This window comes from Dama dama, chromosome 20 (assembly GCF_033118175.1).
Source record: "Dama dama isolate Ldn47 chromosome 20, ASM3311817v1, whole genome shotgun sequence".
NCBI classification, from domain to species: Eukaryota; Metazoa; Chordata; class Mammalia; order Artiodactyla; family Cervidae; genus Dama; species Dama dama.
This window is the reverse complement of record NC_083700.1, coordinates 72,925,130-72,952,018: the sequence shown is the minus strand read 5'-3', so window position 1 is coordinate 72,952,018 and position 26,889 is coordinate 72,925,130. Positions and strand designations below refer to the sequence as shown.

General features: G+C 36.2%; 1 protein-coding gene across 1 annotated transcript in view; it reads left to right on the top strand.

Annotated features, from left to right (window-relative positions):
* LRRC7 (leucine rich repeat containing 7) overlaps nucleotides 1-26,889 on the top strand; it is a 577,944-nt gene that overhangs the window by 508,759 nt on the left and 42,296 nt on the right. Inside the window, exon 23 of the mRNA XM_061121637.1 lies at nucleotides 14,285-14,506. Within this exon, the coding sequence (XP_060977620.1) occupies nucleotides 14,285-14,506 (222 nt within the window). The remainder of the gene's footprint in view (nucleotides 1-14,284; nucleotides 14,507-26,889) is intronic.

The window sequence follows — 26,889 nt, the reverse complement described above, 5'->3', positions numbered from 1 at the left end:
TTTCAGAAATAATCTAGAACTGAATATCTGTATGAATAGTATGTATTCACACCTTAATTTCACACATCAGTTAAAAAAGGAGTTTTAAGCAACAGTTCCAAACACATCAGTTGCCTAAAGGGCTGTCATAATTATCACAGATTAGGAAGGGTTAAGAATAGAAGTAAGTAGGTGAAAATTATATTTTATGAGACTTTTGTGGTTAAGGATCAACTATTGATGATATTTATAGGCATCCATCAAACACCAGATGACTCAATGGAAATGTAGAAAAGGCAGATTTGATCCCTGGGTCGGAATGATCCCCTGAAAGAGAAAAATGACAACCCACTCCAGTATTCTTGCCAGGAAAATACTCATGGAGACAGGAGCCTGGCGGGCCATAGTCCATGGGGTCATAAAGAGTTGGACATGCCTGAATGACCGAGCATACATCAAACACCTATTGAGAGCTCATTGAAATTCTTGAGGCTTATATTTAGTGACTATATGTTAAGAAATATCCACTAATTTCCCCTCCCTAACAAATATATGCTTCTGTCTCTATTAGGCTAGCCTCAGCATGGTCTTTATGGAATAAATATATTATTGTTCTAGAATAGGATAAAAATGCACTGTTTAAAATTCTACAAATTAAAATATGTCAAATAATCCAAAGAATGATTATAGGAATTATAAACTAAGGGTTCAAATTTAGCCTTGAGAATTTTAAACTGCACCTCTTTCAGGCTACCAGGATCAGAACTATTATTCAGATGAACTGAATGTACCCTTTTAAAACAAGGTCATTAATTGATTATCATGTTAACTGTTCCAGTGAGTCTATGCAGCCATGCCTTTTGCTATACTAGAGGAATAAGAATGAATGTATCCAGTTAGATTCAAATCTCCCTATAATTGGTAATTATTTATATGCGAGAGAAGGCTGAAAATATATAAAGACTTCCTTGCTAACTGAGAATTAATTGCCAAAGCAAGAGTACGTGGCTGATAGGAAGTAAAAATTTTCATGAAAATGAGGTCCTTCAGAGGCACTTTCATACACTTAGTAGCTGAATCAGGAAGAAAAGCTTGAAGAAATCAATGAAATAATTTCCTCTATTTAATGATCCATTTCAAATACTTCTTTTGTTAATCTGAACAGCCAGGATGATATATTTTAATCAGTTTACTTTAGTATTATTTCCATCATAGGTATATTTAAAACCTATTCTATTTCTACTATGCAATTAAATTTGTTCTCAAAAATAATGCAGGTAGGAAGTTGTAGAAGTGTCAATGGAAAATTTCTTCTCTAACTTACAGGAACAGTGACAGGTGAATAAAGTATTGTTAGTTCCACAGTTGCTTTTGTATTAGACTTTCTTACTTAAAACAGTATTAGTTCTTTAACTTATAATAAGCACATTACTTTATCTCCTAATGCAAGTGCAAAAAATATAGCTGTAAGTAGTAAGGGACATGACTGTCATGAAATCTGGAGATTGTTCTCACCCAGACTGATTCTAAATTATTTCCTTAATTAAAGTGAAAGCCCAAAGAGTGTCTATCAAATAGTTCTTAAATGAGAGGTAAAAAAATTTGTCACAGATTAAAGCAATAGAAACAGTAGCAGATTAAAACTACCTATTTCATCAATTCTTAACATTTGTTCCTTAAAACAAACAAATAGTTGACTTCAGTATATGGAGATAACAATAATATTTATACTGTCTTCAATTCAGAAGAAATTTAAGACCAAAAAGAAAATGTGAAATTGATCCATTGTAATGAAAATGTCTGTAATTGAATAGGTAGTTTGAAGACCTAAACAACATGATAACTGGCAGATGATTAAGGATTGCTGCCAAATAGAGACTATCAAAATGATAAGATTCCATTTTGTGTCATTTGATTTTTATCTAATTACTTCACTACCTATCAGTTCAGTTCAGTCACTCAGTCGTGTCCACCTCTTTGCAACCCCATGGACCACAGCATGCCAGGCCTCCCTGTCCATCACCAACTCCCAGAGTTTACTCAAACTTATGTCCATTGAGTCAGTGACACTATCCAACCATCTCATGCTCTGTCATCCCATTCTCCTCTTGCCTTCAATCTTTTCCATCATCAGGGTCTTTTCAAATGAGTCAGCTCTACACATCAAGTAGCCAAAGTACTGGAGTTTCAGCTTCAACGTCAGTCCTTCCAGTGAACACCCAGGACTGATCTCCTTTAGGATGGACTGGTTGGATCTCCTTGCAGTCCAAGGGATTCTCAACAGTCTTCTCCAACACCACAGTTCAAAAGCATCAATTCTTCGGCACTCAGCTTTCTTTATGGCCCAACTCGCACATCTATACATAACTACTGGAAAAACCATAACCTTCACTAAATGGACCTTCGTTGGCAAAGTAATGTCTCTGCTTTTTAATATGCAGTCTAGGTAGTTCATAACTTTTCTTCCAAGAAGTAAGCGTCTTTTAATTTCATGGCTGCGGTCACCATCTGCAGTGATTTTGGAGCCCAAAAAAATAAAGTTTGCCACTGTTTCCACTGTTTCCCCATCTGTTTCCCATGAAGTGATGGGACCAGATGCCATGATCTTAGTTTTCTGAATGTTGAGCTTTAATCCAACTTTTTCTCTCTCCTCTTTCACTTTCATCAAGAGGCTCTTTAGTTCTTCTTCATTTTCTGCCATAAGGGTGGTGTCATCTGCATATCTGAGGTTATTGATATTTCTCCCAGCAGTCTTGATTCCAGCTTGTGCTTCTTCCAGCCCAGTGTTTCTCATGAAGTACTCTGCATAGAAGTTAAACAAGCAAGGTGACAATATACAGCCTTGACGTACTCCTTTTCCTATTTGGAACCAGTCTGTTGGTCCATGTTCAGTTCTAACTGTTGCTTCCTGTCTTACATACAGGTTTCTCAGGAGACAGGTCAGGTGATCTGGTATTCCCATCTCTTTTAGAATTTTCCACAGTTTATTGTGATCCACATAGTCAAAGGCTTTGGCATAGTCAATAAAGCAGAAGTAGATGTTTTCCTGGAACTCTCCTGCTTTTTCGATGATCCAGTATATGTTTGCAATTTGATCTCTGGTTCCTCTGCCTTTTTCTAAAACCAACTTGAACATCTGGAAGTCATGGTTCACGTATTATTGAAGCCTGGCTTGGAGAATTTTGAGCATTACTTTACTAGCATGTAAGATGAGTGCAGTTGTGCAGTAGTTTGAGCATTCTTTGGGATTGCCTTTCTTAGGGATTGGAATAAAAACTGACCTTTTCCAGTCCTGTGGCCACTGCTGAGTTTTCCAAATTTGCTGGCATTTTGAGTGCAGCACTTTCACAGCATCATCTTTTAGGATTTGAAATAGCTCAACTGGAATTCCATCACCTCCACTAGCTTTGTTCATAGTGATGTTTCCTAAGGCCCACTTGACTTTGCATTTCAGGATGTCTGGCTCTAGGTAAGTGATCGCACCATCATCATTATCTGGGTCTTGAAGATCTTTTTTGTACAGTTCTTCTGTGTATTCTTGCCACCTCTTCTTAATATCTTCAGCTTCTGTTGGTCCATTCTATTAGGTTCACTACCTATACGTTCCTAGAAATCTCAAGGGTGAAATAAATGATTATCAAACTTTTGCTGTTATTGCTAACATCTTCCTGTTTATTTATTTATTTCAGGCATGTAAAAGTCAACATCATCATAGAACAAATTGTAGGTGGAAAGTGTTGACTTATCTCTAATTTCATTACTTTTACTTTTATGGATCCCCTTTTTTTTCGTTGTGGTTAATAATTTCCAATTACACAGCTGTGTTTTGTAAGTTGACCTTTAATCATAGAAGAATATGCTTATAAAGTTTCAATAAGCCACAAATGACTGCCTGCCCGCATCAGTCAGCTGCCATCCTAAGGCTTATGAACTGAAAGGAAAGGCCCTATTGCCTCACCTTTTTATCTGTCATTTGAAATACTGGAGTATACCACCAGTATTCGACTCTACAAATTTAAGATCAGCAAATTTTAGTCCTCCACATGATACTGCATTGTGTCAGCAGAATGCACTGTTACCACGTCCTGAGAGCAAGAGAAACAACCTCCTGCCGCCTCTCTTTCAACCTTCAGGGCTCCCTTCCATGACTTTGTACAACTTTGTCCTCTAACACCCAAATGGGAGAACATAGATTTTTAACATCAGAATTAGCCCTGGCTGTACACAAATAAAATAAGATGATAGTTTGGTTATCCTAATCATGAAGTAGTATCTACAGTATATATTAGGCATGGTACTAAGGTGCTTGACATAAATACACTCATCTTCACAATAACCTTATTCTGCTTCCTTTGGTATGATCACATGATTTTTCTTCTGTAGCCATTAATATGATGCATTGGTTGATTTTCAAATATTGAGCAAGCTTTTTATTATTCAAATAAACCCCACTTAATCATGATGTTTAATTCTTTCTATGTATTGCTGAATTCTATTTTGCCACTGTTTTGCTATGGATTTTTTGCCTCTGTATTCTAAAGGATATTGGTCTATAGTTTTCTTTTTCTTTCTTCCTCTTTTTTTCTTTCTGCTTTTTGTTTGTTTGTACTGTCCTTTTGTGGTTTTGTTCATAAAATGGGAAGCTTTTCCTCCTATTATCTGGAAAATAATGTATAGAATTACTGTTAACTCTTATTTAAATATTTGATAGAATAAATAAGATTCATCACATAACATTATCCAGTATAATGATCTCGGCCTAGAGATATTTTTCCTGGGAATTTTAACATTACTGATGCTAACCTTGATTGTTTCAGGGCTATTCAAATTATCTAATCCATATTGTGTGAGTTATGGTAGTTAGTGTTTTTTAAGAAACTGGGATGACCCTGAGGGATGGGATGGGGAGGGAGGTGGAAGGGAGGTTCAGAATGGGGAACACATGTACACCTATGGCTGATGCATGTGAACGTATGGCAAAAACCACCACAATATTGTAAAGTAATTAGCTTCCAATTAAAATTTTTTTAAAAAGTGGTGGCCCATTTCATATTAGTTGTCAAATTTTTTGTAGTTATTTGTAGTGTTACCATATTATTCTCATGATATCTGCAGAGTCTGTAGTGATACCTACCCCCTTCATTCCTGATTTTGGTAATTTGTCTTTTTTTGCTTTTTCAGTCTTGCTAGATGTATGTCAATTTTATTGATCTTTTAAAAAACAGCTATTTATTTTATTTTGTAGTTAATTTTAAGTTCCATTAATTTCTACACTTTTAACATTTTCTCCTGCTTGCTTTGGTTAATTTGACTCCTATTTTTCTAAGCTATTGAGGTAGTATCTCAATTATTGACTTAAGGTGTTTTCTTTTTTAGTATATGCACTTTAGCTTTGTTTCACGAATTTTCATTTACATTCAGTTCAATATTTTATTTCCCCTGAGACTTCTTCTTTGATCCACGAGTTATTTAGACCTACATTTTTAACTCCCAAATGTTTAAATATTTTCTTTTTATCTTTCTATCATTCATTCTTAGTTTGATTTATTGTGATTAAAGAACACATTTTGTGTAATTTCACCTCTTTTAAATTTGTTGCAATTTGTTTTCCAAATCAGGATATAGTCTATCTCAGTGAATATACTGTGGGAACTTGAAAAGAATGTGTATAGTGCTCCTATCAGGTAAAATGCTCTATAAATGATGACTAGATCTGGTTGGTTGATGTATTGTTGAATTTTTCTTTTTCGTCATAATTTTCAGTCTAGTTTTTCTATAAGTTGTTGAGAGAAGCATGTTGAAATCTCCAACTATAACAATCAGTTCAGATCAGTCACTCAGTCGAGTCCAGCTCTTTTTGACCCCATGGACCACAGCACACCAGGCATCCCTGTCCATCACCAACTCCTGGAGTTTACCCAAACTCATGTCCATTGAGTCAGTGATGCCATCCCACCATCTCATCCTCTGTTGTCCCCTTCTCCTCCTGCCCTCAATCTTTCCCAGCATCAGGGTCTTTTCAAATGAGTCAGCTCTTCACATGAGGTGGCCAAAGTATTGGAGTTTCAGCTTCAACATCAGCCCTCCCAGTGAATTACTCAGGACTGATTTCCTTTAGGATGGACTAGTTAGATCTCCTTGCAGTCCAAGGGACTCTCAACAGTCTTGTCCAACACCACAGTTCACAGGCATTGACTCTTCTGCACTCAGCTTTCTTTATGGTCCAACTCTCACATCCATACATGACTACTGGAAAAACCATAGCCTTGACTAGATGGACCTTTGTTGGCAAAGTAATGTCTCTGTTTTTCAATATGCTGTCTAGGTTGATCATAACTTTCCTTCCAAGAAGTAAGCGTCTTTTAATTTCATGGCTGCGGTCACCATCTGCAGTGATTTTGGAGCCCAAAAAAATAAAGTTTGCCACTGTTTCCACTGTTTCCCCATCTGTTTCCCATGAAGTGATGGGACCAGATGCCATGATCTTAGTTTTCTGAATGTTGAGCTTTAAGCCAGCTTTTTCACTCTCCTCTTTCACTTTCATCAAGAGGCTCTTTAGTTCTTCTTCACTTTCTGCCTGAAGTGTGGTATCATCTGCATATCTGAGGTTATTGATATTTCTCCCAGCAATAATGAATGTCTATTTTCTTAGTTCATCAGTTTTGTTTTACACCTTTGCACCTCTGTTTTCTTGTTGTGTATACATTTAGGATTGCTATGTTTTCATGGTCAATTGACTCTTCTTTTGTCACATAAAATTCCTCTCTATTCCTAGTGTATTTTCTTTGTTCTGAAATATACCTTATCTGGTATTAATGCAGCCACATCTCATTTCCGTTAATTCATATTTGCATGACATTTACTTTCAACCCTTTTAATATCTACCTGCCTATGTCATTATATTTGAAGTTATTTGTTATAGTCTGCATATAATTGAGTAATGTTTTTTAATCTACCCTTCCAAGATCTGTCTTTTAATTTGCATATTTAATATCTCTGCATTTAATTTGACACATTAAGGTTTAAGTTTTAAGTTTTGTTTTCTTTTTGTTCTCTTTTGGTGCTTCTCTCTTTTCTTTTTCCTGCTTCTGAGTTATTTGAATATCTTTTAGAATTTAATTTTGATTTATCTACAGTGCTTTTAGTATATCTTTTTTTGTAGTTTTTTTAGTGATTGTTCTTGGTATTGCATTATGTAAACATAACTTACAAGAGTCCATTAGCATCATCACTTAGCAGCTCAAGTGAAGTAGGTAAGAAATCTTGCCTTCTTTCATGTCCCTTCACCGTCCTCTTCTTACGATTGTCTTCAATATTTCCTCTACATACATTTAGAATTGCCTCAGATAGTACCATAATTTTAGTTCATCATCAAACACAATTTTGAAAATTCAAGAAGAGAAAGCTAGCTTATTTTATTTACCCATATATTTGCTTGTCGTGTTCTTTTTCCTTTCCTAATGTTCCAGGTTTCTTCTTTTATTTTTTTGTTTAGAAAATTCCTTTAACCATTATTTTAGGATAAATCTAGTGGTGACAAATTCTCATTTTCCTTATCTGAGAATATTTCAGTTTTTCTTTGATGGCTGAAGAATATTTTTCAGGAGTATAAGATGTTGAGTTGACAGTTTTTTTTCTTCAGCACTTGAAAAATACTGTGGCACTTTCTTTTGTCCTCCATGGTCTTTGATGAGACATCCAGTGTAATTCAAATTGTTTTTCCTCTATAGGTAAGAATGTCATGTTTCTCAAGCTGCTTTTGAGATGTTTTTCTTTCTCTTTAGTTTTCAGAATTCTAATTATCATGTGACTGTGCATTGATTTCTTTTTTTTTTTTTTTTTAATTTTTATTATTATTATTATTTTTTCCAGTGGGTTTTGTCATACATTGATATGGGGGATTTCTCTCTGCTTCTTAAATCTATAGGACTTTTCTTTTGCCAAATTTCAGAATTTTTCTGCCATTATTTCTTTTCATTTTTCAGCCTGACTTCTTTCTCATCTGTTTTGACAATATTACTGTTGGGACCTTTGAACAGAGTCTCTGGGACTCTGTTCATTTCTTTTCTCAGTGTGTTTTCTCTTGTTTTGTTGTTGTTTGTTTTGTGATTTGTTTTTTTGTTTTTGTTTTCTCTTTGTTACAGACTGGATAATTTCTACCATCCTTTCAGCTTTGGTTTTTTTTTTTTCTCTTTGTTCTCTACATTCTGATGTTAAGCCCATACACAGAGCTTTTCAGTTATTATATTTTCTAACTGTAAAATTTCCTTGTGTTTCTTCTTTACATCTTCTGTTTCTTTACTAAGACATTATATTCCTTTGGTGGGTTTCTATTCTTTTATTTGTTTCAAGCCTGTATGTAATTGATCACTGAAGCATTTTTTATTGTTGTCTTAAAAATCTTTGTCAGCTAGTTCTAATTTTAATATCTACCTGCCTATGTCATTATATTTGAAGTTATTTTTGAAGTTATATTTATCTCAGTGTTAGCATCTATAGTGTTTTGTTTTTTTTATTGTTTGAGATCTTCCTTGTTCTTGGTATGGTTAAAACCTAGACATTTTCATACTATGTTACAAAACTCTGAATTATATTTAAAACGTCTGTTGCAACTGGTCTTCTCTGACACCACTCCAGTTGCCTCATTTTGGCCAAGTTAGGGTACAAGTCCAATTTTTTCATTTATAATCAAGTGACACTTGAGGCAAAGTCTCCTCATTTTTGTTAGGGGATTGAAGTTTCAGCTCCCAGAAGGTCTCCACTGATACCCAAGTGGGAGTAGCCTCATTGTACTTAAGTGATAGAGAAAATCCTGGCTGTCTACTAAGACCTCTCTAACCACCCTAATGTGAAGGTAGAGGAGTGCCTCATTACTGCAGGGTTGGAGTGTGAGTCCACGCTCCTTGTGAGGTCTCCACTGACACCATTGGGTGGCAAGTGGCTTACTACTGGCCAATGGGGATGCATTCACTGACACCTCACTTAGGCTTCTCTGACACCACCCCAGCAGAAGTGTTGTGCCTTATTAAATCCTTATAAGGGTAGACGTCTCCTCTTCACACTTGGTCTTTGCTGGCATTGTCATGGTGGGACCACAGTCCTTTCCGTGGTATTTGGCTATAGTAGAGCAATTGTTATCTAAAAGCTTTCTGTCTTGCTAGGATGCCCTTTTTTCCTTGTCCTTTGGCTAGAGAGAATAGGCTTTTGTTGGGGCTTTCCTCATCTATACTGGTTGGCATTCTGGGGATGTCCACTTTTTCAACTTCTAGTCTGGGATATATGACACAAAAATAAAACCTGAGAAATTTACCACCATGTTGTTACTTGGTCCTTAGTCTCTTCAGTCTACATTCCAGAGTTTTCCTATATGTGTTTATTTATAATTGTCAGTGTTTTTCATTGTTCTTAATGGAGAGAATAGGGGAAAGTATGTCTACTCCATCTACTTGAAGAAGAAATACTACTGTCCTGATTTCTAACACTTAACCCTACGTGTTAAAAAAAAAAAAAAAAAAAGGTACTGCAGAGTATATGGTGTAGATAGTGACTGATAGAACTGCTTTGTTGTTGTTTTACAAAATTATTGAAACCGACTCGTTTAAATGAGTACTGCTGTTTCCTTGAAATCAGTTACTTAATTATTCCTTGTAGATGTTTCTGTGTTGTTGACATTGCTCCCAAATATCTTTATAACTCTTTTGAACTTAATTTTAGAAAATGAATTGTATCCATTTGAGTATTCTCAGTGGCATAAATTGTCATCCTTAGAAGCTATGTTTAATTTTTGGAAGTGATTACAAGTGGTCCAAGAGCCAAGATGAGTAGTAAAACAGATAGCCAAATTGAGTGATACACTTGTCAGTCTTCTAAGAAAATAGTGTGAACCACAACTTGCAGTGAAAAAAGTCATCTATTTTATATCATACAAACCCCCCAAACCCTTCAAATTTCCACAGAATAATGAGCTATGGGATAAATTGCATATGAACACTGCCATTTGGTATCAAATCACATTTTTTTTTTCCTGTGGCTTTGACATAAATATTTCCTTGGGATGTTTGGAGTTTTTCTCTGTAAACCTTGACACTATGTTTTTGGGTCAACTTGAAAACATCATATTCCATACTATTCTCCTCAAATACATGTTATTCTGTTCAACCTCCCCTTGAAAGTTCAAAACAAATGTCAAATCTTCTCTATTTCTTTTTATCATTCAAAATGTGCAACTCAACCTTTAGAGAAAACTTCATGTTCAAATTCTCCTTCAGTATGAGTCAGTGTTCTCATAGCTAACCCTCTACTTGAACAAATTCAGTCTCTTGACATTTTCTACATTTTCATCAGTCCTTTATACTTCTCCATGAGCATCCTTATTACTTTTCTCAAGCCTCTGTGCCAGTCAAAAAAACTTCCTCTTTATAGTCCCTCCAAACCATAATTGTTCCATTAGATGTCTTGCGTCATTTATGTTTGGTTAACTTCACATAAAATTTAGTGTTAATTCTTTGCTTTCTATAGCTGTCTTCACCCATCCCCATTTATTGCACCCTGTAGCCCCAATAGAGGGTGAAAGAACTGCTGCTGATGTGAACAAAATCATTTTACAGAATGTTCCTTCCATGCCCACTTTATGTTTTGCCAAGCCATCTGAGAACATGAGCATCATTATTTTACAATCATGAAAAGATTGCTCAATACACAGAGCATCCTCCTATTTGCTTAAGTATAAAGTTCTAAATCACATACATAGGATCTAAAATTAAATAATAGACCTAATTCAAAAAGTAGTAATGGCTCTTTAGCAAATTAAAGGACTGCTAAAGAAATTTTATATACCCTTCCTCAACAACCTGATACTTTTGTTCCTTTTTGTGGTTCCTTTTCATTTCATAGTTCAACTATTGGAGAGAAAGGTTGTTCCACTATAATTTTGCATTTAAGAACATGAACTCTGATTGTCAGAGAGCCTTGGTTCAAATCCTGGTCCAGCCAGTTTCCCGGTTGTGCAAATTACTTGGGACAGTTACTTAACCTCTCCAAGCCATAGTTTCCTCCTCAGTAAAATTAAATAATAACAGCTAATAATAATTAATCCCTTAATACTTATTGTAAGGGTTAAAGGAGATAATATGTATAAAGTAAGTTTTAGCACATTGTCTGGCACCTACTGTTTGGATGATAGCCATTGTTTATTAAATATAAGTTACAGTGCCAGCTATTAAAGATGTTAAGTATGATATGGTGCTTGCCCTTAAAGGTTTCACATCAAAGCATAATTAAAGCTCAAACTTTCCAATCAGAAGGAAAAAAATAAAAATAATTTTAAAGGCTATAATATAATATGTTTTAAAACTATAGCATACAGTTTTTTACCCTTGAATAGACCATTATCAGAATATTCTAATCAATGAAATTTTGGCTAAGCAATCATTGATTATCTCTTGTGAATTATGCTGTTGGGAACTGAGTTTTGTTCTGGACCCTTCTAAGTTTTGCAGGGTATAAAAATTCTTTGCTTGTCTGTCACTTTCAATTAAACAGCCAGTCTTCCTCTTTTACACTGGCTCAAGCACTAACTGAAGACCCATGAATACTACATCAATGGAGACAAGAAGCGGATATAAAGTCAATTGTCAGTCAAAAGTCCAGCCAGTCAGTCTTAGTCAGCCTATACCCCCAGCTCCTCTAAGTCCAGGAAACCAGTTTCCCTAAGTTAACTCAGCAGGCCAGTGAGTTCATTCAGAGTACAGTAGCTCAAAATGTGATACTGGGCTTATCATGGCTTTCCTCTCCTACCTAACAAGAGAACATGAAATTCCATGGAGGTACAAGAGAATGGAATTTGCAAAAAGGAAATACTTGACCAAAAGTGTGTTCAGTCTTCTAGAATGGCTGAGAAAGTTGTGAAATCTTTCATTTAGATTTCTGAGAAGGAAATAGATATATTAGAGAAATACGCATTTGCCTATTATGAGTTTATCTTGGTTGTGCTTATGATGTCATAGTTTTTGTGATCCCTGGTTACATTAGACAGTATTGGTATATTTGTTTTGATATCATGCTGTGTTTGATATTGTGCCTGAAACTTCTTTTTGCATCTTTTCTTCCAATTTCTCGTGGCTGAAATATCTTTACTGTTTTTGAATGTAAAAAAAAAAAAAATTGTACATGGTAAGACAATCAGTTGGATATCTAAAATGTAATCAAATGATTTTTTACTTTGCCTTACATATTGCCAAATAGTAATTTTTAATATTTTCTTAGCTGAAATACCTGTTGTTTGAAATCAAATAACATGCCTTCCCTCTCCAAATGATTTTCCAGTGATCACTGTCATCTCCTTATATCCCTTATGTTGCTCTTCTTTAAGAACTTTAAAGTAATGAAGTCATCTTTTCCTTGAATACTTGTTAAATAAACTTTCCTTGTTCCTCCAATCTGACTTTTTCATAGTAATCAAAAATCTTGATTAGTCAGGAAAATTCACAAACTTTCATAACTAATGAATTCTTAGGTGAAATTTACTTTTAAATTCCAAATTGCCTACCCTTAAAACATCAGTAAGAAAGACAATGAATTCAGAAAGTAATCCTTCAGATCCTTTCATAATGATGGTGTACTACCAAGCACAGCATTAAAATATAGTTTCAAAAGTATTAAGGATGAGCATTCATTTCCCAAGTTAGACCTCCATGTTAAACCATACTTAATTTTAGAAGTCATGTTCTAGGGGACTTCCCTGATGGTCCAGTGGTTAGGACTCTGCCCTTCCATTGCAGGGGAACATGGGTTCTATCCCTGGTTGGGGAACTAAGGTCCCCACAGGATGCCTGGTACAGCCAAATCAATCAATCAATAAATAAAAGGCATGTTATTTATTTTATTTAATAAAAGGCATGTTCTATCGACTCACAAACAGAACTGCCTCCTTGGAAGAAAAGATGTCAGGTAGAATGACTCAAGAAACCCATGCTAGAATGAAGGTGAGAAAATGGAGTGAACAAAGAACTGGATTAGATATTGTTTCATGTAAAGATTGGAGACCAAACTTTCCCATGCCCTTTCTCCTCTAGCAACTACCCTTGTTAAAGTTGCTCAGTCATGTCCAACTCTTTGTGACCTCAAGGCCTATACAGTCCATGGAATTCTCCAGGCCAGAATACTGGAGTGGGTAGCCATTCCCATCTCCAGGGGATCTTCCCAACCCAGGGATCGAACCAGGACTCCCACATTTTTCAGGCAGATTCTTTACCAGCTAAGCCACCAGGGAAACCCAAGAATACTGGGGTGGGTAACCTATCCCTTCTCCAGTGGATCTTTCTGACCCAGGAATCGAACTGGGGTCTCCTGAATTGCAGGTGGATTCTTTACCAGCTGAGCTACCGGGGAAGCAACCACACATGGATTGATAAATGATTGCTGTTGCTTTAAATGGGGTACTGATGAATCTCTGAAAGCTCATGTCAAGATCTGCATGCAGAGCTCATATTAAAGACCTTTGCATAACTGGGCTTCCCTCGTGGTTCAGCGGGTAAAGAACCCACCTGCAATGCGGGAGACCTTGGTTCAGTCCCTGGGTTGGGAAGATCCCCTGGAGAAGGGACCGGCTACCCACTCTGGTATTCTGGCCTGGAGAATTCCATGGACTGGTCCACGGGGTCACAAAAAATCAACAGGACTGAGCGACTTTCACTTCACTTGCATAACTAGTGCCTCTACAGGCTAGACACAAGAATTTCACATGATTAATTTTAATGGAATTTAAAGATTCCCAGAAAAGTATTCTTGGTTTAATAATAGAGAAAACTAATAAATATCAATTATACTCATGAAAACAAGCTTCCTATACATATATGTGGCATAAAGAAAAATATGGAATTCAATTCTTTTGCTTCAGAATTAGGAATTAGTTTCTATCATTTCCCCCAGTGTTTCACATATTACATTTCTTTCTCTGCCATTATTCAAAATGAAATGCCAGATGGTTCACCTCTTTATTTTTTAAGTTGTGACTTTTTCTTCTTGAAATTTTTCAGACTGAACTTTGTTCCCTTAAAAATGGGGGTTAAAATCACCTTTGATAAGCCATCAGATGACTATGAATGTATTTAATGTGACCTTGCTCTGATATTAACATTTTCACAGACCACAGTAGGCAGACCCTTACTGTTTTTTCATTATCCTTTCCAGCCATGGCTGAAAGCCCAAATGATGCCACTTTACTTACTCTGTGCTTCCCCACCCCCCTGCTTTAGTCACATCCTTTCAACACCACAAATCTTCTGACAGATTATCTTCTCCACAGGCAGGCAGCCACATCCAGACCTTGATGGGCTCCCAAAGCCTTCAGCATCGTAGTCGGGAGCAGCAGCCATATGAGGGAAACATAAACAAAGTGACCATCCAGCAATTTCAGTCACCATTGCCCATTCAGATCCCCTCTTCACAGGCCACTCGGGGACCTCAGCCTGGACGGTGCTTAATTCAAACTAAAGGGCAAAGGAGTATGGATGGATATCCAGAGCAGGTGAGAGGAGTTCTTATAATTGATGAATTTTTAGGAAATGTTTGGATAAGTCCCAGCAGTCTGTGGTTTGCCTTCCCTCATTAATGTAGCCTGAGACACGTTAATGCGTCACCATATTGAACGGATTGAAGCCCTCTTTGTAGTGATTTGACTGTCATTTTCAGTGGTTAAGATCTACAACATATAGAAATTGATGGTTGGTTAAAATGCCCATTTCACATAGAGAAAAATTGATGAATTGGGATAGTTTTTCTGGTTTATCCTGCATCTTCTTCTACCTACTCTCAACTCTGATTTAACTTTTCAGCACAGCTTTTGAATGTTACAAAGTGCTTCAATGAATTAGGTGTATTCACCAAGGCCTTTGGTGAAATTAACAGTGTATAAAGGAAACTGTATATTCCCTTCTATTTGTGGGAACTTTTTTTTTTTTAAGTTTTATCTTCTAATTGTCGAATAACATAGAGATAAATTTTTGCTATGATCAAAATGATAAAGCAGTTAGGAGGGAAACATTCCTGAAATGCTCCAAAAGCTATTGATAAATACCATGTAGTTAAAAAAAAAAATTGCTACTCTTCTTATCTACCTAAAATTAGGATTTGGTTTTCCATTGTAAAATCTTATTTTTTTCCTTAAGGCTAGAACATTGAATAGGCTCTCATCTTTTGAGTCATATTAAGCTTAGAAAGTAAGACATCAAGATCTTAATACCCTCAGAAAATTAATTTCCCTTATTTCATTCTGTAGATAATAAGGCAAAGCTCCTACTGACTTCACTAACCCCTTAATATGGTTTGTAAAAGTTTCACTTTGTTATTGCTTACTCAAAGCTTCACAAATCACCCTTCTCGTTTTCTAAACATATCAAATAAGATTATCTTCGTTCTCCAGCTTTTTCCTTTATGCTATTAAGAATCATTTATTATTTGGATCCCAGCTCCTCTAGAAATCTCCTGTGTTTTCTAATACCCTTCTTGAACCTGAGATTATATATTAGTCATTCTCAGAATCATAGGTTTTTTATGATGATTTTCTTCCTATCTTGCCTTGATCTAGGCCAAGTGTTAGATTTAAGGTAAAATAAAGCTGATAGATGTCTTTAATAAGGTAATGAGTTTAGGTTTTTTAATTCTCCAGAGATTTTTAAAAGTTAATAAAGTTTTAAATTACACTTTACCACAGGCATCTTAGGTTAAAAATTGTTCATATCCTCTTCACTACAAATATTGTAACTTCAGTCTAATTCTCTGATTTAATTATTTCTGTTGTTAGCAGTCATAATTAATGAAATAAGTTATTACAAAAGTTCTTTCTCCCAGAATCAGCACATTGAAATCCACTGATATCATTGCCCTCTGTATCACCTACTTTTAGTGATAGGGTTAATATTGTTATTTGTTGTTTAGTTGCTAAGTCCTGTCTGACTCTTGCAACCCCATGGACCACCAGGTTCCTCTGTCTGTGGGATTTTTCAGGCAAGAATACTGGAGTGGATTGCCATATCCTTCTCCAAGGGTTAGTATTAGCATGCAGTTATTTTGAACACTCTAAATTTAAAGGCCTTTTAGCATTATTACTCCAAAAATACATAAATTGTATAGCTTGACTTAATGAGAGGATTACTAAGTTTTAATTCACATACTTATTAAATTTAAAACATCATAGAGAATGCACTTATAGTCATTGCAAGTCTTTTGCAGCTCTAAAAACATGAGATGTCTTTCAAACTGGGAGGTGAAAACTTAAACAGTCAATGTTTACATTAAGGGAAGTACTTAAGTGTAATTACTTTTTAAATTCCCAGTTTTTTTTTCTGCCTTGGTTTCAGGCTGAAATGATTTGGAATGCTGAGATAAAAACTTTGGAGTGAACATGAGGAAGTCTAAGGAGACTTTAAACAAATAGTACTAGTCCCCAAACGATGCTCTCCCTTCCCCTGAATTACAAATCCAGAGACAGTTTCGCAGAACATTTTTTATGATGCAGACTAATAATTATCCACTACCAGTGGCAGGCTGACACATAGTCATCCTGGCTCATTACAATGTGCATCTCTTCCCAATTCCACCTTCGATGACATCACACTGATAAATTGAAATTGTGAGGATAATTACACTAGGGAAATCAGCAAACACTACAAACCAGGGCCCTCACCTTCCCCCAGCCAGCTCTTAAACATTTTCCAGCTCATCACCAACTACCACACTGTTTCCTTTCATATCTGTCTTTTTCTAACCTCTCCACTTCTTTGTTTAGGTCTACAACAGGGGTCCCCAATCTTTTTGGCACCAGGGATTGGTTTCATGGAAGACAATTTTTCCACAGACCTGGGTGGGGGTTGGTTTTGGGATGATTTGAGCACAGTAGCGTTCACACTGCTGTGAGAATCTAATGCCAAAGCTGATCTGACAGGAGACGGAGCTCAGGTGGAAATGTGAGCAATGGGGAGTGGTTGAAAATACAGATTCAGCTTCACTCATTCACCTGCCACTCACCTCCCTCTGTGCAACCCAGTTCCCAACAGGCCACGGACCAGTACCAGTCCATGGACCAGTACCAGTCCTTGGCCCAAGGGCTGGGGACCCTTGCTCTATAGCATTCAATGAATGATAGAACACTAGGAATAGGTCTCAGAATTTGGAGTTTGAGTTTAATGTTACCTTTTATTAAAGTGTGTGACTCTGGCCAAGTCTTTAACTTTTTCATGAGGTTCTGTTTTTCTCCTTATAAAATGAGAACATTACCACCCACCAACAACATTCAAAAGGTTTTTGGGACAGTCAAATGATACAGTTTTACACATACACATGCAAAATAAGTTTGGCACTAAAGAAATTGGAAACAAAAGAAATAGAAATACAAGATTTTAAGAATTAAAATATTGGATGTTGTTTAATGATTATCAGTACCAACGTCCCTATACAAATAGAAAACACAAAAAGAGGCTGAGGAATTTATATAATTCACTCTCATAATAAAAATACTTTATATATTTTTTACATTCCTAAGTCTTTTTTCTTTTGAAAACTCAGACCTCTCTAATATATGTGTGTATGTGTTAAAAGCAAGATGTTTTCCGTATTTAGCAAGAAAAAAATGGAGAGGATATTTAAAACATTTAAGATCTATATAGTTTCACATGAAAATTATAGAGCAATAACTGAAGTGCAAAGACCCAGGAAGTAACTGACAATTTCTAACGTGGGTTTTAGACATATAAATCAAAATACTGTATCTTCGTAAGACATGTCTAGTGGTGCATTAAAAAGACCATTAAGAGTAAAACAGTTTTCTTAGATGATTACAGCAACAGTGTAAAATTTGATCAAGTACTGTATAGAAAAAACCTAAGTCATTCATAATTTTTAAGTGCAAGGAGACATCATAAACATAGTACCAATAGAAATGCTAGGTATAGCATAATAAAGCACAGTAATTTCTATTAAAGTTTGGAGATTTTTACTGTTACAAAATAATCACTTGGGACATGCCTGGTGGAGCAGTGGATAATGCTTAATTATAATTCTTCATTAAGATTATAATTCTTAATAATCATCCACCTGCTGATGCAGAGGACGTGGGTTTGATCCCTGGTCTGGAAAGATTCCTCATGCTTCAGAGCAACTAAGCCTGTGAGCCCCAACCTCTGAAGCCCACATATCTACAGCTGGTGCTGCACAAGAGAAGCTGCTGCGACAGAGTGACGCTGCTAGAGTGACCCTGCTAGCCACAACTAGAGAAAGCCCACACAAAACAACATAGACCCCGCACAGCCATAAATAAATGAATAAATAAAAACTTTTTTAAAAAAGTAATCACTTATTGGAATGCTATAGGTATAAACGACAGGACCAATTACAATGAATCTGTATTTTTTTTTAATTCAGGGTAGAGATGTCTGAATGAAAATAGGAAAAGAAGGGACGACAGTTGCCATGCATTAAGGGCCTGCTATGCTATTTATGTTACATATAGTGTATCTGTGCTGTACATACCAGGTGCCTGGCACACAGGCCTGGCTTCAGGATGTGAGATCTGTACAGCTGCACAAAGCCCTGCACGTGGATGGGCCCTGCCCTTGGTTTAATGCTCTGCTGTCACCAACTTGTAATTCTTAATAATCATTAAGCAAGGAGCCTCACGTTTTCATTTTGCATCAGGCCACACTAATTATATAGCTTGTCCTGCTTACACAGACTCTTGCACTTAGTCCTCACAATAATCTTACTTCTTTTTTATAAATGAAGAAACCAAGGCACTAAGAAAATAATTTGTGAGAGGTATAATTGGTCAAGCTGAAATTTTAACCTAGGGCTATGTAACCCAGAACCCAAGTTCTGTGTGCCAGTTTTACTGTTAAATTAACCATATGAACCAGACACTTGCTGTGGCCTCAGTGTCCCCTTCTGTCAAATAATATTAATTGAACCTGTTTCAACTACAGTTCAGAGTTATAGAACTGCTTTATATAGATGGAATAGATACTAACTAGAACTCACATGAACATATCCAATGCTTTGAAAAGCAAAAATACTCAACAAATGGAAAGTTTTATTATCAACAAAAATTTACCTCTGTATCCCTTAGTGTGGCCTAAAGAACTAATGAGTTTCTAATATGATTAAAATGAGTTCCATATACCCCTGAAAATACATAATAAATTCTACCACCAATGACATTGAATGGATTTAAATGAATGTCATTTTGTAGCTAGCCAGCACACTTAACTTTCTTTTAACCATAAAGAAGCACTTAATAAACTTTGATGTTCCTCCTGACTGATGAAACTATCTCAACTTTCAAACTACCCATCACAATAAGACAAGGCAAAATATCTAAGAATTCTAATTTAATACACATTTTTACATATTCATTTTTCATAGAAATTAAGTAGAAAGTCTGTTTTTACCTCTATAATTAACATAAAATAGATGAAGGTGACTTTTAAAGCATAAAGTACTATCCAGATTCAAGGTATTAGTTTCTATAAACTAGAAATCTGATGTATAATAATGGATATCTTTTTTAACAAATTACCTTCAACAAACTCATGTGCATGTCACTTGAAATTCATTATCAGGGAATTCTACTTAGAAAAGGGATTATACAAGTGACCCAATTTTGCTCTTTTTTATGAATGAGTAATAAATATTCCATTGTATATATGTATCACATCTTTACCCATTCCTCTGTTGATGGATATTTAGGTTGGAATCTATAAAAATGACATAGATGACCTTATTTGCAAAAAAGAAATAGAGACACAGAGATAGAGATAAATAAATAGATACCAAGAGGGAAAAGAAGGATGGGAGGAATTGGGAGATTGGGATTGATACATATATATTATTGATACTGTGTATAAAATAAAGAGCTAATGAGAGCAACTGTATAGCACAGGGAACTCTATTTAATGCATTGTGAGATCTGAATGGGAAGGAAATCCCAAAGAAAAGGCATATATGTATATGTATGGCTGATCCACTTTGCTGTACAGTAGACCCTATACAACACAGTAAAGCAATTATTTCAGTTAAAAATAATTCCAAAAAATAAAAAATAAGGGATTATAATGCATAAACTTATTGACAAATATTTAACTATTATTGACAAATATAATAGAGAATCATAGAATTGTATTAAACAGTTAGTTGAAGAAAGCCAGAGAGTGAAGACTTGACTCCTTCCCATTCCACATGAAAACTCTTAGCCATCATATCCATTTTCTCAGTTCCTCCCTTCGTTTCCCAGTCCAAGTGACCATTTACCTTATCCTCCTCTTCTCAGTAAAATAATACTTTATATCAGTTTTTCTCAACCTCAGCTATACTTTAGAATCTTCTCAACTTTTTTATTGAAGTATATTTGATTAACAATATTATTTTAGTCTCAGGTCTCCAGTACTCTTGCCTGGAAAATCCCATGGATGGAGGAGCCTGGTGGGCTGCAGTCCATGGGGTCGCGAAGAGTCAGACACGACTGAGTGACTTCACTTTCCCTTTTCACTTTCATGCATTGGAGAAGGAAATGGCAACCCACTCCAGTGTTCTTGCCTGGAGAATCCCAGGGACGGGGGAGCCTGGTGGGCTGCCGTCTATGGGGTCGCACAGGGTCGGACACGACTGAAGCGACTTAGTAGCAGCAGCAGCATACAGCGTAGTGATCCAGTATTTTTGCAGATTATATTTCATTAGAAGTTATTGTAAGATATTGGCTATAATTTCCCATACTATATAACATATCCTTGTTGTTTATTTTGTACATAATGGTTTGTTTATGATAATCCCATACCCCTAATTTATCTTTACCCCCTCCCCTCTTCCCTTTGGTAACCAGAAGTCTGTTCTCTATGTCTATGAGTCTGTTTCTGTGTTGCATATATATTCATCTGTATTATTTTTTAGATTCCGCATGTCAGTGATATCCTACAGTATTTGTCTATCTCACTTATTTCATTTAGCATAATACCCTCTAAGCCCATTCATGTGTTGCAAATAGCAAAATTCTATCCTTTTATATGGCCTTTTATATTGTATATATATTTTACGTCTTCTTTATCCACTTGTCTGTTGATGGGCACTTGGGTCATTTCCAAGTCTTGGATATGGTAAATAATGCTTCTGTGAAGATAGTGGTGCATGCGTCTTTCTGAATTAGTGTTTTCATTTTTCTTGGAGATAGACCCCAGAGTGGAATTGCTGGATCATATGATAGTTCTAGGCTTCCCTAGTGGCTCAGATGGTAAAAGAATCTGCCTGCAATGCTGGAAACCTGGGTTTGATGCCTGGATTGGGACGCTCCCCTGGAGAAGGGAATAGCAATCCACTCCAGTATTCTTGCCTGGAGAATCCCATGGACAGAGGGACTTGGTGGGCTACAGTCCATGGAGTCACAAAGAATCAGACAGGACTGAGTGACTAACACACACATGATAGTTCTATTTTAGTTTTTTGAGGAACCTCCATACTTCTGGAGGGAGGCTGTTCAGGAGCTTTGAAAAACCCTAATGTCCCGGCCTCATTTCCAAAGAAACTGATTTCATTAATCTGAATGTGAGCTGAGTGATGGGAATTTTTGAAACTCCCCAGGTGATTCTATTGTGTAGCTAAGGCTGAGAAGTGATACTTGAGATATTCTATGGCTCAACAATTTACCAGCTGAATTGTTATTGTTACTAACACTATTTAGAAGCATACACAATTCATACATAACTTGTTGAATATTTTTAAAAGAAACTGAAATAAATTTTTTCTCTTTTGCAAATGTATAAGTGAAGTAAGTAAGTAAGTGTTAGTCACACATTCATGTCCAACTCTTTGTAAGCCCATGGACTATAGCCTGTCAGGCTCCTCTGTCCGTGGAATTCTCCAGGCAAAAATACCAGAGTGGGTTGCATTTCCTTCCAAGGCAAAGCATATTTGTATATGTAGAACACATAGACTCCAAAGCATAAATAGGAAGGAAAAACAGCTTGATGCTTCAAATGTTTCAAAATCCTTTCATATATTAACTGATTTCATCTAACCAGTAATGTGATGGATAGAGCAGTTCCTGTTTTATTGACTATAAGCCTAAGATTTGAAGAAGCAGAACTAGATTTAAAATCCAATTTCATGAGTCTACCACATTATAAGCTACAGCCTGCTGCACTATGGCCAAACACGGGGTCAAGAGTGAGCTCACACTGGAAGAATAAAAATATAAAAAATACACTCTAGAGTTCCTGTCTGCCCCAGACAAGAAAGAAGACATACCTGCTAATGAACCTTACACATCAGGATGGCCAGAGCTGCAGAGCTGTCTCCTACCAGGAGTATACATTCAAACTAAAGTTTGTGCCTGAAAGAAGACTTGTAACATTACATTAGAATTACATTAGAATAAGCCCTATAAGTTACACAGAGCAGTTCCCATCCATCATATTCAAGGACAAAAAAATCAAAGTTCAGAAACCCTCCCTGAAGGAGATACTGTAGTGTACCCTGGAAGAAATCATTTTTAATACTTAATAACATGTGGAACATATGGTAATTCATGAAGCAATTGGCTAACATATGATTTCAGACATTTCTTTAGATACTCTGATCAGCTGCCTGAAGGGCTCACAGGGTTTCCAGGTGAGGCTTTCATCTATCGGGACCAAGTAAAGAAAAAACCATTATTCTGAATGCTTAATAGTTTAATATAAAAAGAAAAACTTGGACATATTTGGGGGTTTTATTTATGAATTTTTAAATTAAAAGGCAATAATTTAATAAAGATTATAGAAAACAGGTATTAAGATGGTTTTAATGTATATTATTTACTCAAATGATTTCAGGGACATCCCATACCTCATCCTGCTCCACTTAAAATACAGTTATTAATTCATATTTTCTCATAAAATTTTATTCTTCAGTAACCTTAGGACTGCAACTCTGAAATTACAAATCATAGTGCAACACAAATAATGTCTAACTCATCACAACAAATTCTACAAATTGACATGGATTTTATGCAGTTATTATAGATAGTGGGATTCAGTAAACACTGTAGTAGGAATCAGAAGGCCTCTCTCAGTGTTCCATTAAATATATGTATGGTCTTGCTTTCCTTAAGCGTAAAATGAAGGAAATGAAGTGAATAACCTTTTAAATTCATTTACATGCTAAAAAAAATGTGAGTTTCTATCTTCTAGAAACATATAGAGTTGGCAATTTTTTTCCTGAAAATCTCGAAAACGCTACTAGAAGGATTTGATTCATCAATTTCTCTTTTTTAAAAAACGAACTTTATTTATTTATCTCTTTCTGGCTGTGCTGGGTCTTCGCTGCTGCGTGGCCTTTTCTCTAAGTTGCAATGAGCAGGGGCTCCTCTCCAGTTGCAGTGCGCAGGCTTCTCTCTGCAGTGGTTTCCGTTGTTGCAGAGCTCAGGCTTCAGGAGTTGCTGCGCGTGGGCTCCGTAGTTGTGCTTCCCGGGCGCTAGGGCAGGAGCGCAACAGTTGTGGTGCCCGGGCTTAATTTCTCTGAGACATGCACTATCCTCCCGGCTCAGGGATCAATGTCTCCTGAACTGGCAGTTGGATTCTTTACCCCTGAGCCACCAGGAAAGCCCCTATTCATCAGTCTTTCTATTAGGCTGTTTCTTCAAAAGATTTAATGAGCAATTTAGTTGGACTTGCATCTCTAATTCACAACAGGAAAAAAAAGAAAATAGAAGGGTCAAAAATAATAACTGTTCTTAAATATTTATACATTTTCTAATTATTAAAAATTTTTGAGCCTATTACATAGGCTTCTTAGAAATTCTGGAAATGCAGAGTTTTATGTAGATTTTATATAATTGTATAGAATTCTTTACCACACAAGCCCTGTTATATAATAACCCATAACACCAGGTACTAAAAGTAAAAGTAGCAGCACATTTAATTTCAAGCTTAATTTCAGTACCACAAAGCATTCTCTCTACTTCTGTCAAGTCCCATAGTCAGATCCCCATCATCATCTCTCAGCATGTGGCTTACCTCTTTCTCTAAATTTTCTTCACTTAGCTATCACTATTCTACTGGTTTTCCTCTTTCCACACTAGCCTTTCCTTTTTTTTTCCCCCATTAAGATGTTTCACTCAATAGTGGGTTCTCTGAGCCAGATTTCTTTGTTCTTATTTGGGGGTATAGTTGCCTTACAATGTTTCTTTTGACCATGCTAAATTTAAGAATCCCTTGTAGCTTAGTCAGTAAAGACATTGCCTGCAATGCAGGAGACCTGGGTTTGATTCCTGTGTCAGGAAGAGCCCCTGGAAAAGAAAATGGCAACCCACTTTAGTATTCTTGCTTGGAGAATCCCATGGACAGAGCCCTGGCAGGCTACAGTCCATGGGGTCACAAGAGTCAGACATGACTTAACGACTAAACCACCAAAGACTGAAGAGCCTGGTGGCCTACAGTCCATGGGATTGAAAAAGAGTCAGACAGGACTTAGCAACTAAACAACAAGTTTCAGAAATTCACTGGGCATTCAGATTGAGATACAAGTGGGTAATTGAATATAAACATCTGAAGTACAGAGGAGAGGCCAGGGCTAGAGACATATAAATTTGGGAGTCATCCATCCTGCAGCTGAATGAAACCATATAGGTGTGTGTTGTTGTTCGGTCACTCAGTTGTGTCTGACTCTTTGCGACCCCATGGACCGCAGCACTCTAGGCTTCCCTATTCTTCACTATCTCCCGGAGTTTGCTGAATCTTGTGCATTCAGTCTATGATGCCTTCCAAGTGTGTATGGATACAAAAGAGAAGGGGGTCAAAGTCTGAGCACTGAATCACTCTATCATTTAAAGGTCATGAACAGAAGAGGAGCCAATAAAGAAATCAAGAAAGAATGGCTAGTTTCTGGTGTACAGTGAAGGGACTAGCCACACTTTTTTTTAATTTCTTTATTGGTAGGAAGATAGCTCAAGAGCTTCAGACCCTCTCAGTCTTAAAACTAGCAAGATAGAGCAAGATTCTCTTTCCTGAAAATCCCAATAGGCTTCTCATTTCTCCTATTTGATCAGGTTGCCTGCCCATCCTATAATAAATGATATTTTTAGAGGATACAGTGCTTTGTTTTAGGTCTAGATGACATGATTCACTGAAAGCATAGAGGCTAAGAATAGAGAATTGGGTGATTTTCAAAGAGAATTGGAGATGATAGCTGCCAGACAAAGAATGAATGGCTCTTGAGCAGCAAAAACAGCAGGTATCCACTGAAAGCTTCATAAATACACACTGCTAGGAAAGGGAATGGTCCCTAGAACAAAGTACAGTAAGCAAGTTAACTACAGCATCACCAGGTATCTTTCTGTAATGCAACTCTCTAATCCTGAATTACACCTCACACACATCCATGCTTGTGCATGTATATGCACACATGTTGTTCGTATATATAAACACTTAAGGTGCAACAATTTCCTTTATTCTTGTAACTAGGTTTTAGAGCGTTGCAAGACCAAATCAGATCACTGAATTCCAGAGATTATAGATTATGATTCAGAGAGCCTCACTGCTACATAACAATCCATTTTGTCACAGGCCTCTCTAAATTATGACCCAATATTTTAATTGGAACAAGATCAATATAAACCAGAATTATCAAGTAGTCAAATGACAGAAGCAGACTCCACAAGAAGCAAATGCACCATTTATTGCCAAACTGTTGCCAGTATCTTCAGTCAGAAATTTTACTCGTTGATATCAGTAACTTGATAGAAAATAAAGAAAAGCTGATTTTCACTAAATATGCTATTTAGTAGCCTCTAGATCTGACGTTTTGCTAGAACACTGCATTTCCTCTTGGCTAAACTCCTTTACTTTCAGACTGCTTCTTGAAGTAGTCTCTGCTCTTACATTTCATGGCCCCTTTGGGCCTTAGCAGACAGGTGGAACTCCTTATATGTAAGATGAGTACTGTCTCTGACATGCTTTAAGGGACACAGCAGCCACAACGCACCCTATTAACCGTACCATAGCGTGCCCAAGAGAAGTCTAGCTTCAGATCAGAATGTATGGCTGTTTGTCACATTTATAAAACCACAGTGTCATCTTTATTATTTCCGTTATTTAAAAAATATATTGAAGCAGTTCTTCATATACCTGGCACATATGAAATTTGCTTTCCTTAGATTTTTAGTTCCTTCCAGATTGACAATATTATAAAATAGATATAGTCACTACAGGAGAATAGCTGAAAAGTGTTCTCAGCAGTTTACTTTGTAAATAAAATCTGTTGCGTATGTTTCCTTTCAGTTTTTATAGTGGTCTGGAGAAAGCTGGAAGTGTGCATACCTTCCACATATTACATTGTAAAATATAAAATTTTCACATTAGAAAAATACAACCTAAATTTTTAATAATTTAATTGGAAATGCACAGATATACTGGAAAATATAAAGGTAAAATATTTAAGTTATGTTTAGTTCCTTTCTTCTCATTTTCTAACTAATGACAAATAACAAAAAAGGACTACTAGGTGAAACGGTATGTTGAATAAAGCTAAAATATTCCTTCAAGCTACATCAAGCTGTTATATGTTCATGTTCATAGAGAGTGAGCCATTTAAATACAAAACTATTCAAAATTGTAGTTTCTACCACCATATGATAACTAGTTTTAACAAATCTAGATCAACTAAAGGAAAAGTTTTAATTAAATGTATCTTTAAAATAAAACATAGAGTACTTGTGGTAATTGCAGTTACTCATCATTTAGAAACTGTTCATTAATGACTTCACCATAAAAATCACATTACTGGATAGTTTTTTGTTCTTGTGCTGCAAGTGAACGGCATATAATAGTTAACCATTGTATTTACTATTAAAGAATATGACAGTGAATTAAAGATAGTCTCATTACATGGCCAGTT